Consider the following 13,513-nt stretch of genomic DNA (forward strand, 5'->3'; position numbering starts at 1 on the left):
TACATTAATTAGGCCCAAAGCATGAAATAGAATGCTTTCCTCCTACAAACTACTAATGAACATCCACTAAAAGACTGAATAATAGCTTTTCTTTTGGACTGTCTTGGACTAAGAAAGATTGTCACAGAGAAACCAGTGATGTTGACCTAATCAAAACCCACTGAATTTAAAACTTTAATATTATGTTTAACCATGCATGTCAATTTTCAGAAATATGAGAATGTTATAGTAATTGTGCACACAAAACACACACACAAAGATATCAGCATATCAAAACAAACCGTTCACAAGAACGTATCTTCAGTGATAATTCATGTTTTATTCCTGAGGTCTCTGAGACTCTCCAAACGAGTAAAAATGAAATGTATGCAAAGTGAAATAAATGCTACACTTTTATAATCATAACACTACTATGTAAGATATTTTGTGGAATCTCTTGGCATAAACAGGGACAAAAATACAAATATTTTACATTTTAGAGATTTTCCTGCGTATGATTTTTAGCAGATTATTTCGTAATTCATGACTGTTCAATCCATAAACTAGTGGATTCAGAAGTGGAGGCACTAGAAAAATGAGCATTCCAATAATCTTTTGCAAATTTGCGTTTACATTTGAGAACCTGTGTGACAGGATAGTGAAACTTCCAACTATTTCAAACATGATGAAAATAACCAGCTGGGCAACACATGTGTTGATGGCCTTGCTCTTTGCGTCAGACCTACTTGTGACCAGGCAGGTAATCAAAATCTTCACATAGGAAAATACTTGAATGGAAACACTAATAATCTGCATTATGGCTGTTGTAAATAAGCCAAAGATGTTGTTAACTATAGTATTACCACAGGCCAGTTTAACAAGAGAAGGATTATCACAAAACACATTTATAATGTTAGATCTGCATCTATAATTCCTTCCCTGCAAAGAAAACAGCAAAATGATGAAAAAAAGGTCAAGGCCCCATACAAAAGCAACAATTCCCATCACAAACTTTGGTGTCATGAGAGCATTATATCGCAGAGGCATACAAATAGCAATATAGCGATCAAAAGCCATGGCAGCCAGAATGAACAAAACGCCACCCCCATACATGTGGAGCAGAAAACCCTGAAGCACACAGAGGGGATAGTATGTGTTATTGGTTTCCGTCACAATGTCAGAGAGAACCTTGGGAAGCATAGAAGTGATTCCCACAAAATCATTCAGAGGGAGGCTAAACAGAATGAAGTAAACTGGCTTGTGGAGACTTTGTGTCAGAACAATGAGAAGCAACAGGGTCAGATTACAAAAAGCACCAAACATGTAGATGAAGATGCCAAAGAGAAATATGGGATATTTGGCTCCTGGAGGGATGGAAAATGGATCCAGGGTCAGCTCAAAACTGACTATGATGGATAAGTTCTCCATTATGACTGTGGAGTCTGCGGAAAATAAGAAAAAGAATATTAAGTTTACATTCATATCAATAAAACACAAGATTACCTCTTAATTAATTGAAGAATAAACCATTTGTCAGTATATTACTCACTTCATCCACACTTAAAACCTCTAACAGCACCTCAGTTAAAAGAGACTACAGTATGTTGATGTTGTCTATTGGAAGGTCTAGTTCAGTGTCTTATATAGACAGTCAACCTACTGACATCATCAACATTATAACCCCCAAAGACAAATTATGAGAAAATGCCTAATACTTGTCACAGGCTGACAATGTGTGATGACACTTCTCATACAGATTTGATGTACACATACATATCACCTAATTAATTCCAGCACTGAAATATCTGTACACGTCAAAATGCGTTTCAGCGTTAATAATAAAAATAATAGGGCCAGTTTACATTTTATGGGCTTGTATGTCACAACTAAAACCTAAAAATGATAACTAAGGGTGTATTACACAACAATGTACTAAAAAAATAGTTGTTGAAATGTTGTCAAAACAATCCTCATTCATAGGGATCCATGAAAGTGACTAAAAATGTTTTCACAAATTTGCATTTTTGTAGTTTACAGAGATAAAGTTATCATTTTATAAAAACTTGCACATTGAAACCTGCACTGTAAAAAGTTTTCACCAGATTTAAGTTCAGCAGCTGCCTTAAAATTTTAAGTTAAATCAGCTTAAAACTATTGTAATAAGTTAAAAGTCATTTTAACTTATTACAATAAAAATTAGTTGATTTAACTTGTGAGTTGAAATGATTTAAGTTGATTTAACTTAACATTTTAAGGCAGCTGCTAAACTTAAGTTTTTAAGTTGAAACTGGTAAAAACTTTTTTTACAGTGTGTTTTTAAAAGTTTGCATTTTTATACCCCCAAATATTTTCAGTTCCCCTTCCGGGAACTCGAGCTGTGTCTGAAAAAGCTATGGGTAACGCCATTGGCGAACCATGCTCTAAATACGTGTGCATTGTCCAATAGACAGGCGTGACGCTATAAGAGCATGTGCGCCGGCAACGGCGTCAGCTTCTTTCATTCAGCGAAGCGCTCTGTGTTGTATGTCTGTATTCCACTGTTTTTGTGCAAGTTAGCACAGCTTTCTTTTTGTGGAATATGTCTGAAAAGGTTAGGGGCAAAAGTGTTTCAAAGAGCGAGGACAGATCACGTTTTAGTCCACTCCACATAGGAGCCTGCCTTTCTTCCCTGACCTCCACTCTGAGATCTCGACATCGTGGAACAGGCCGTTCTCCTCTCGTCTGTTCGTCCCCGCCTCCGACTACTACGGCAATGTGGCGGGGCTGACAGAGAGGGGATATAAGACGATGCCCCGGGTAGAGCAGACGCTAGTCAGTTATCTGTCCCCCGGCATCATCTTTAAAGGCTCCTACATTAACCTCCAAGCCCCTTCGAACAACATCAGGACTTGTGGGTAAAGGGTACACGGCAGCAGGTCAGGCTGCCGCATGCCTGCACACCATGTCGGTGTTGCAGGCGTATCAAGCCACCCTACTGAGAGATCTGCACGCTGGCGAGGAAGTCGATGTTAACGAACTCCACCTTACCACTGATCTTGCCCTCCGCGCCACCAAGGAGACCGCCCGCAAAAAAGAAAAAAAACATTGGGCGGTCTATGGCAGCCATGGTGGCAGCAGAGAGGCATTTGTGGCTGACCCTGTCTGACATGAGAGAGAAGGACAGGGTCTTTCTCCTGGACGCCCCGCTTGCCCCTTCTGGCCTATTTGGTAGATTCTATAGATTCTGTCGTTAGCATGTACCAGGAGGCACACAAACAAGCGGCAGCGTTTCAGTGGTACCTTCCTTTCCGCATCATCATGTTCTTGACGTCACGCCCCTCTATTGGACAATGCACACGTATTCAGAGCGTGGTTCGCCAATGGCATTCCCCATAGCGTTTTCGGACACAGCGTCTCGTTCCCGCGGTGAACCATGGTTACATAAGTAACCTGAGACTTTTTTTTAGTTAAAGGAATAGTTCACCCAAAAATGAAAATGATCATATCCGAGAGCTTTTTGGTCCTAAATAGACAGCAATGCAACTGGCACGTTCAAGTCCAAGAAAGGTAGTAAGGACAACAATAAAATAGTTCATGTGACATCTGTGGTACTGCCTTAATTTTTGAAGCTATGAGAATACTTGTGCAAAGGAAACAAAAATAACGACTTTATTGAACAATTTCTTCTTTTCCGTGTCAGTCTTTGACATGAATTAATGTATGTAGAACAACATGAGGGTGAGTAATGACACAATTTAATTTTTTTTTTGGTGGACTATCCCTTTAATAACTGTCATAACATCCCCTAAATGTTACCAACTATAAATTATTTTATCCAAGCCGAAAATCACAAAAACAATTAAAATACATGAATTTACCCCATTTTATGGATTAAATAAAACACGAAGCACTGTAGAATTCTCTGCACTTAAAGTAAAAATCTGTAGCCTACATACACTCTTTAAAAAAATAAAGGTGCTTTAAAGAGTTCTTCAGAGCAATGCCATAGAAAAAAACATTTTTGGTTCCACAAAGAAACATTCAGTCAAAGGTTATTTAAAGAACCATCTTGTTATTACCATTTTATAATCTTAAGAACCTTCTTTCACCACAAAGAACCTTTTGTGAAACAGAAAGGTTCTTTAGATGTTAGAGGTTCATTATGGAACCATTTTGACAAAAAGGGTTCTTCTATGGCATCGTGAAGCACCTTTATATTTAAGAGTGTATACAGACCTTTGAAGGGCAACGTTTTATCTAAATTTTTACATTGTGATTCAACACTTAACATTCACTGGTACTTTAAGTTCACTGCATTAATAATAACAGTTGCACATGCATGTGTTTATTGGTCCATTGGGACCTTTAGTAGGCCTATGTGTGATTGATGAGATCTGGAGGGATTTCATTAATGGCGTCCACTTGGTATTGTCACATATAATAAACAACTTGATAATTAACCACCTTTGCATCTAAAGTCACTAATTGTGTTCATGTGGTACCAGGTCAATATGAGCAATACCACTAATAATACCTCTGGGATGCCAAGCTTGACTGTGAGTTGTTTTCTATTGTTTTTGAATTAAAAAAAAAAAAAGATACCGTGTTTGAATCACAATAACATTAATAACAAGAAAAGTAAGACTTTACTAATAATAGTAGGTGCACATGCTTTTTGATCATTGTGTAATGCATTTAGCAGACGAAGTTCATATACTTATGATCTCATTTGCCTGGTGTTGGCCTTGCATTACAATTATTCTTTGTCATTAATTTGTGATTTTTAAATTACTCTATTTATTAATATTGCTGCACATTGACATCAGCATTAGTAGAAGCAGTTATTTGTTTTGTATCAGATATTTGGAGATTTAAAAATTAACTAAGGTCCTAACAAACTAACACACACCCAGAATCATTAAAACATTACATTTTAGACCTTGTGGTTTAGTTATCAAAAGAGTAGATCATTATGTTGTGTTGTACTTTAGGACTCTTTTCTTCAAATATTATTTTTAGTTCAATATAATTTTAAATATCCAGTCTGAATTAGATAATGTCTGTGGAAACAGAAAAGAACATGAGACTGTTACTTTACTTAAAGGGATAGTTCACCCAAAATTCTAAATTATGTAATTAATTACTTATCCTCATGTCGTTCCAAACTCTTAAGACTTTCGTTCATTTTCAGTACACAAATTAAGATATTTTTGATGAAATCCAAGAGCTTTCTGAGCCCGCAAATAGACAGCAATGCAACTGACATGTTGAAGGCCCAGAAATGTACAAAAATACTTTATTACTATTGTAACTATTTTATTTAACAATTTCTACTCTTTAGTGTCAGCCTTCAATCGCATTCATGAGAGTTGCATTGATGTCTATGCAGAGTCAAAAAGCTCTCAGATTTCATGAAAAATATCTTAATTTGTGTTTCAAAGATGAACAAAGGTCTTTTAGGTTTGGAACGATATGAGCTTAAGAAATTAATGACAGAATTTTTAGTTGAACTGTCATTTTAAAGAAATTATGTGTCTGGCCTCTATTTCCTGTTTCCATATCAAAGGATAGAAGGATTAATAATAAGGATTATCTCAGATTTTTATTTTTGGTTTTAACATAGAAAAAAAATTGTTTCACTGTAAAGTGACAAATTAGAAAACTTAGAAAGTGAACAAAAAGAACAATCATTTTCACAATGTTTTGTGGTCTTTATGAATACACAGGACAACAAATGTAACATTACATTACATACATCTATTTTGACATTACATGCATGCTTCTCCACAAATGTCTATGTTAGTAAGATCTTGAAAACCTATTATATATTCAGAAAGTATCATAAAACTGACAGGGCCAGACTTTTGCCTAATGTTGTCATAAAATGCCATTCATGATAGCAGACATCAGTTAACACTGAAAGTTAAAGAAGGAGATCAGTTGTGGGCACAATGTTTATGAACAGCATTTTTGCCTGTTGTGATATTGTTCCCATTCATTTGTTTCAGGAGTCTGTGGATTGATTGATTATGATCTCCTGATGTTTGTCATTTTCTATATAGTCACTGGGAAACAACGAACTGTTACTGCCATTCAACATGAGCAGAAGGCTGTACAAGACATCTTGGCACAAACTGTGATATAATAATAATTTAAGCAGAGATTTTTCTGTGAAAGACTTTAAGGAAATGTTTTCGTATTTGATGGCTGTTCAGTCCATAAACGATTGGATTCATAACAGGAGGCACCAAAAAAATGAGCATCCCCATAATTTTCTGCAGATTTGCATTAACATTTGAGAACCTGTGAGACAGGACATAGAATGTCACAACAATTTCAAACATGATGAAAATAACCAGTTGAGCAACGCAGGTGTTTATGGCCTTGCTCTTTGCGTCAGACCTACTTGTAACCAAGCAGGTAATCAAAATCTTCACATAGGAAAATACTTGAATGGAAACACTAATAATCTGCATTATGGCTGTTGTAAATAAACCAAAAATGTTGTTAACTATAGTATTATCACAGGCCAGCTTAACAAGAGAAGGGTTATCACAAAACACACTCACAATATGGGATCTACATCTTGAATGCATGCCCTGCAAGGAAAACAGTGTACAAATGAACAAAAAGGCAAACCCCCACACAATAGCTATAATTGTCATAACAACTCTGGGCGTCATTAGAGCGTTATATCGCAAAGGCATACAAATGGCAATATAGCGATCAAAAGCCATGGCAGCCAGAATGAACAAAACAGCACTCCCATACATGTGGAGCAGAAAACCCTGGAGCACACAGAGGGGATAGTATGTGTTATTGGTTTCCGTCACAATGTCAGAGAGAACCTTGGGAAGCATAGAAGTGATTCCCACAAAATCATTCAGAGGGAGGCTGAACAAAATAAAGTAAATTGGCTTGTGGAGACTTCGTGTCAGAATAATGAGAAGCAACAGGGTCAGATTACAAAAAGCACCAAACACATAAATGAAGATGCCAAAAAGAAAAATGGGATATTTGGCTCCTGGAGGGATGGAAAATGGATCTAGGGTCAGCTCAAAACTGACTATGATGGATAAGTTCTCCATTGTGAAATCTACGGAAAAGAAAATATTAATATCAAATTATACAAAAATGTCTTTTTATAACATGACTTGACACAGTTAATGATTCTCACCTCATACAGTAGAAGAGACTGTGGTTTCAATGTTGGCACCAACAAAGTCAATCTTGAAGGACAGTAAAACACATTAGTGTTATATAGACAGCCATATTTCTGACATCACCCACACCTAAACCCCTCAAGACAAGAAGATCTGTGGGAAAAAGCATGAAACTGAAGGTTGAAGAGAATAGCAGGAGACTTGGGACTACATCAGTATCACAAAAACACTGAGTACCTAAAATTAAATAGTAATATCAGCCATGTTTGTACATGTTTTCTGAAATTATTTATACCCATCAGGGCAGCATAGAAACCATTGCTGTAAACAATCTCTATTAGCTAGAAAATGCAGCCCAGATGGGAACAGTTGTTAATTCGCACCTTCAGTGAATATCAAAAATGGTTTGATGTCCTGTTTTAGATACATGTCAGAGAGAATGTCATATAATTTTGTTTTTAGTGATAATGTCAGGCTCTGTCATGAAACTCTAGATGGCGGAGACTGATGGGCCGTTAAAATACACCAATTTTTAATATTAAATTTATTTAAAAAAAAAAGTGGTTTGAATGAATAAATCACTCACTCATTAAAAAACATTACTGGATGAATCAGCGTTTTTGAATGAATGACTCAATATATTCTAAATATCTCAAATATCTCAATATATTCAATGACAAATACTTTTTTAACAGTTACTTGTTTCCACCTAGTGGCGAAACAATGCAATCGCCACAAACGTTATTTGAAGCGCCAATTACTTTCAAAATATTACTGCTCTATTTTGATCTCAACCATAGACATCAATGTTTATATCCAAACTATGACCTTTAAACCCAGTATTTCTGTGATAATATGAATGACTGGGTATTTGAAAAGACTGTTTGTGAAGCTGTTTCTTACCTAAACATGATGACTGCTCTCTCTGTCAGCAGCAGTGCAAATACAGATTTGAATGTTCAGTAAGACTTTTTCAAAGGTTTAATAGACATGGGGAACCATTGTCAAATGAGATTGCGTGGCAATCTTTTAACAATCTTTAATCAGCTCTAGTATATTGGTATGACTGCTTGTGTTACATAATTAATAATAATAGTAGCCTATAGATTTAATGCGGGTGCTGTTCAGTTCACAGTCTTTATTATTATTGGTTGGCACAAGCTGATTGGTTTATGTTGCATACACAGCCAATTCACATTTCATTGGCTGGTTAGCATTTACTAGAGCATTAGCAGCATGCTTTCAGATTTCCTCTTGAACCCTCCCCCTCCCCAGCTCCACCTGTATAGATCTGCTACGGGTATTATATATGCTATTTGTGCAGCAGTAGTAGCCTATGTTATAAAGGGATAGTTCACACAATGAAAATTTTGTCATTAATTACTTACCCTCATGTCGTTCCAAACCTTCGTTCATCTTTGGAACACAAATTAAGATATTTTTGATAAAATCTGAGAGCTCTCTGACCCTCCATAGACAGCAAGATTACTACCATGGCCAAGGCACAGAAACACAGTAAGGACATCGAAAAAATAGTCCATGTGACATCAGTGGTTCAACTGTAATTTTTCGAACCTACTAGCATACTTTTTGTGTGAAAGAAAAGAAAAATAACAACTTAACATTATTGGACTGACATGAGGGTGAGTAATTAATGACAACATTTTCATTTTTTGGGGAACTATCCCTTTAAGTACTCACTGCACCATATCCACATACAGTGGGTAAGGAAAGTATTCAGACCCCCTTAAACGTTTCACTCTTTGTTATATTGCAGCCATTTGCTGAAATCATTCAAGTTCATTTTTTCCTCATTAATGTACACACAGCACCCCATATTGACAGAAAAACACAGAATTGTTGACATTTTTGCAGATTTCTTAAAAAAGAAAAACTGAAATATCACATGGTCCTAACTCAGGTGCTGTCAGTTTCTTCTGATCATCCTTGAGATGGTTCTACACCTTCATTTGAGTCCAGCTGTGTTTGATTATACTGATTGGACTTGATTAGGAAAGCCACACACCTGTCTATATAAGACCTTACAGCTCACAGTGCATGTCAGAGCAAATGAGAATCATGAGGTCAAAGGAACAGCCTGAAGAGCTCAGAAACAGAATTGTGGCAAGGCACAGATCTGGCCAAGGTTAAAAAAAAAACTCTACTGCACTTAAGGTTCCTTTTTTTTTTTTTTTTTTAAGTGGATCAGTCTGTCTGCGCAGATGATATCACTTCCTCTTTGTTTTTTGTTTTTTTTATGCGGATCATTCTGTCTGCGCTGATCACATCACTTCCGCTTTTTTTTTATTAAATAATATTTAAATGTGTCTAAGAGCACGTCTTTTTACACCAGTGTGAATGCTTGTGAGTACACCTTTGTGCACACCTGTGTGTATGAGCGCGCTTGTGTTCATAAGGTTCTTCCATGTAAATATTTAATCGTGTGTGTGGGGAACCACAGCCCCATCCCGCAAGACATGAAGCAGACATGGAGGAGATCCGGGCCCCAAACATCCGGAGGCCCCCCCGGCCACGGGAGTCCCAGGAGAACCACCGCAGAGACAACCGCGGATCCCACCCAGAAAAGGGCAGATGAAATCCCGGAGGGGGTCATCTGGCCGCCACACTGCGGAACCCCAGAGGGCCACGGCGGCAAGCCCGTTATGTGCACTTAAGGTTCCTAAGAGCACAGTGGCCTCCATAATCCTTAAATGGAAGACGTTTGGGACGACCAGAACCCTTCCTAGAGCTGGCCGTCCGACCAAACTGAGCTATTGGGGGAGAAGAGCCTTGGTGAGAGAGGTAACGAAGAACCCAAAGATCACTGTGGCTGAGCTCCAGAGATGCAGTCGGGAGATGGGAGAAAGTTGTAGAAAGTCAACCATCACTGCAACCCTCCACCAGTCGGGGCTTTATGGCAGAGTGGCCCGACGGAAGCCTCTCCTCAGTGCAAGACACATGAAAGCCCGCATGGAGTTTGCTAAAAAAAACACCTGAAGGACTCCAAGAGGGTGAGAAATAAGATTCTCTGGTCTGATGAGACCAAGATAGAACTTTTTGGCCTCAATTCTAAACGGTATGTGTGGAGAAAACCAGGCACTGCTCATCACCTGTCCAATACAGTCCCAACAGTGAAGCATGGTGGTGGCAGCATCATGCTGTGGGGGTGTTTTTCAGCTGCAGGGACAGGACGACTGGTTGCAATCGAGGGAAAGATGAATGCGGACCTCATGGGCCAAGGTTTACCTTCCAACAAGACAATGACCCTAAGCACACAGCTAAAAGAACGAAGGAATGGCTTCACAACAACTCCGTGACTGTTCTTGAATGGCCCAGCCAGAGCCCTGACTTAAACCCAATTGAGCATCTCTGGAGAGACCTAAAAATGGCTGTCCACCAACGTTTACCATCCAACCTGACAGAACTGGAGAGGATCTGCAAGGAGGAATGGCAGAGGATCCCCAAATCCAGGTGTGAAAAACTTGTTGCATCTTTCCCAAAAAGACTCATGGCTGTATTAGATCAAAAGGGTGCTTCTACTAAATACTGAGCAAATGGTCTGAATACTTAGGACCATGTGATATTTCAGTTTTTCTTTTTTAATAAATCTGCAAAAATGTATACAATTCTGTGTTTTTCTGTCAATATGGGGTGCTGTGTGTACATTAATGAGGAAAAAAAAATTAACTTCAGCAATGATTTCAGCAAATGGCTGCAATATAACAAAGAGTGAAACATTTAAGGGGGTCTGAATACTTTCCGTACCCACTGTGTATATATATTGGAAGTAGAAGGTTCCTGTACTTTGCAGCAGCAGCAGTAGCAATAATCTACAACAGCTGCTACAATTCAGCAGCGGAGCAGATCTATCGCCAATACCAAATACATTAGCACTGTCATATCCATTGCCATGCTAAAATCTTCCGAGAGTTGTCATGATAGAACTTTGGTACTTATGATACCTGATACTTATGGTCGACTGTATTTAAATCAGGGCTAGCACACATAAACAACAGCTTCATAAGCAGAATATTGTTCTTTATTGGCGTCTGTTTTTCCATGTAGAACTATATCTACGAAAACCTTTTTATTACACAAAGGTTTTTTATAGGGCAAAAGGGTTCTTTACATTATTAAAATGTTCTTTACACTATGAAAAAAAGGTTATTTTAAGAACTGTTCACAGAAAGGTTCTTTTGTCCTTTTAGAGCCTGCAGGTTGGACTCCAATCCAAGTCCTAGTGAGCCAATGGCTCTTAATATGTCCTGAGTGTGTACGCAGTCCACTTTAGCTGGGATAGTTATGGAAATTTTATATGACATTAAAAATAAAGTGATATCTGTGCTACTAGCCTAACTGCATTAATGGACATTACTCCACAACATTTATCCCTATTTTTGCTAAGAAAATAATAAAAAAAAAAGATCTACATATTTATAAGGTATCTACTTTAACTCAGTCAATACATTATATTTGAAGCTACTGCAAAAATGAATAATATTAAATACTTACCCTGGTATATATTTACTAGATCAATGGGGTTTTTTTTTTTTTTCGAATGCCAGACCATTTCATCACCTTATGTCTGATTGATGAGACCTGTGGGAGAATCAATTAATGACCTCTAGTTTTGTTTTGTAACTTATAATAAACCCTTTGATAATAAACCTCTCGTGTTTAAAGAAAAGTCGCCAGTAATCCAACACACTAACTGCAAACACTGTTGCTAATAAAACCTTAGGGATTTGTGTCAAAGAGCCTATACTTGCAAGTTTCCTCAATCATTTTTGAATTATAACCAAAACTTCTTAAACAACTAAGACTTTCTTTCCAAGGCAATTTTTATATTTTGAACTAAGACATACCATTGTCAGATCTCAGAGTTTAGTTTACAAATTTGGTTGTACTGAGAATGCATAACATGAACAAATTTAGGGAGAGTGACTAAACTGAATCTGAGTTACATATCTATAATTTACATTGAACGTCTGGTTTAATTAATATATTTCTTAGTACATTAGCACAGAGCTCCTTGACCCTGATTTGGGACTGTCATAATTCTCTAGATTTATCTTAAGGTACTATGAAAACACTGACCCTGCTGGGACTAAAGACCAGAGAGGAAACATATTAATTAAGCCTGTTAAACATTGGTCAAGGGAAAGCTGTGGTGAGTTGATTAGGACTGTAGAGACCAAGGGTCTGAATTAGGTAAGTGAATTAAGCCTTAGGTCACTTTAAATGTTGCCTCTACTGGTAGAGCCCAAAATGCATCTTTTTACATTAACACCAATTAAAAATAGCCATGTACTTTTAGGTGTCTTCCTAGTAACTGTGTAAAACAGACTTGTCCATGTTTTTCCTGTCTGCTGCAAGAAGTCATACAGAAAAACAGTTACACAATATGCATCAGATGGTTGGCTCAAAAGATGTTATTGATTATGAAGTAAAGATGGCAGCATTCAAGACATTTACCAGGCCATGTCTGCAACTGAGTTGAATAGGAATGCAAACAAATTACCCTGTCAAACTGCATTAGACTATGAGTGGAACTAATTGTTTCTCAATGTTAAAAGTCATGTGCATTTATAAGGAATGCATGTAGACCTGTCTTATTTGATAGAATTTCTGAAAAGAAAGAAATAAAGAATGAACATTCAGATCATTGTAAGTACTGTTGGGAGGATCTTAAGAGCTTTACAAGGAAAAGCAGTACATGACTTCATGAAGTCATTTTCTGTTGCATTATTTTCAGTAGGCCTCTTGGGTGTATTAGAGTCCAGGGAACACAATAATTGGCCCTCTTGGATCTCTTGACATGCATTGTTTTGTTGTTACTGTATCTGTTTGCAGCAAATTTATTGCTGTCAATTGTTCCGTATGTATGGCAAACAATTCTAACAGCCAAACAATTATGATGTAAAAACAAAAGTATGAAATTAAAATCATAATAGCAACAACACTGTGTAACATCGACCTGAAAATGTGTGCCTAGATTAAATTATTCAATATTCAAAGAATTTAAAATATTCATGACACTCATTTAGGGTGAAGCATAAAATATAAAATACAAAAAAGGTCTTATTTCATCATTTGTGGATCTAACTTTCAGCCACTTTTTTCTCAAACAAAACATACACTATATATATAAACACTATACAATGTCACAACCCTTTTGTAATGTAATAGGTGGGTTCTCTCTTATTATTCAGCGTCCTCTAGCGGTAATAGTTTGCTGTTACAAGTTAGTTTTTGGTCAGGTTACGGGTGATGTCTTGGGTTCACAGTTGTTTCTTGCTTGTTAATATAATTTTCATCAGATTTATAACGTTTGTTTTTTGTACTTTTTAGTGATTAACTTGTATAGACACTACATTCACATCATGTTGGGT

General features: G+C 37.1%; 2 protein-coding genes across 2 annotated transcripts; both read right to left on the minus strand.

The window, feature by feature from the left end:
- Positions 1–468: 468 nt before the first annotated feature.
- LOC141284177 (olfactory receptor 52B2-like) lies at positions 469–1,407 on the minus strand. The gene has a single exon (XM_073817187.1). It carries the CDS (start codon positions 1,405–1,407, stop codon positions 469–471), a length of 939 nt encoding a protein of 312 aa, XP_073673288.1.
- A 4,703-nt stretch (positions 1,408–6,110) lies between these two features.
- Positions 6,111–7,046, minus strand: LOC141284312 (olfactory receptor 8D1-like). The gene has a single exon (XM_073817319.1). The coding sequence runs from the start codon at positions 7,044–7,046 to the stop codon at positions 6,111–6,113; it is 936 nt and encodes a 311-aa protein (XP_073673420.1).
- Between the last annotated feature and the right edge of the window lie 6,467 nt (positions 7,047–13,513).

Source organism: Garra rufa, chromosome 14 (assembly GCF_049309525.1).
Source record: "Garra rufa chromosome 14, GarRuf1.0, whole genome shotgun sequence".
Taxonomy (NCBI): Eukaryota; Metazoa; Chordata; class Actinopteri; order Cypriniformes; family Cyprinidae; genus Garra; species Garra rufa.

Excerpts from the sequence above, each read along its gene's own strand:
- LOC141284177 (XM_073817187.1), bottom strand. The coding sequence starts at position 1,407 with ATGGAGAACTTATCCATCATAGTCAGTTTTGAGCTGACCCTGGATCCA.
- LOC141284312 (XM_073817319.1), bottom strand. The coding sequence starts at position 7,046 with ATGGAGAACTTATCCATCATAGTCAGTTTTGAGCTGACCCTAGATCCA.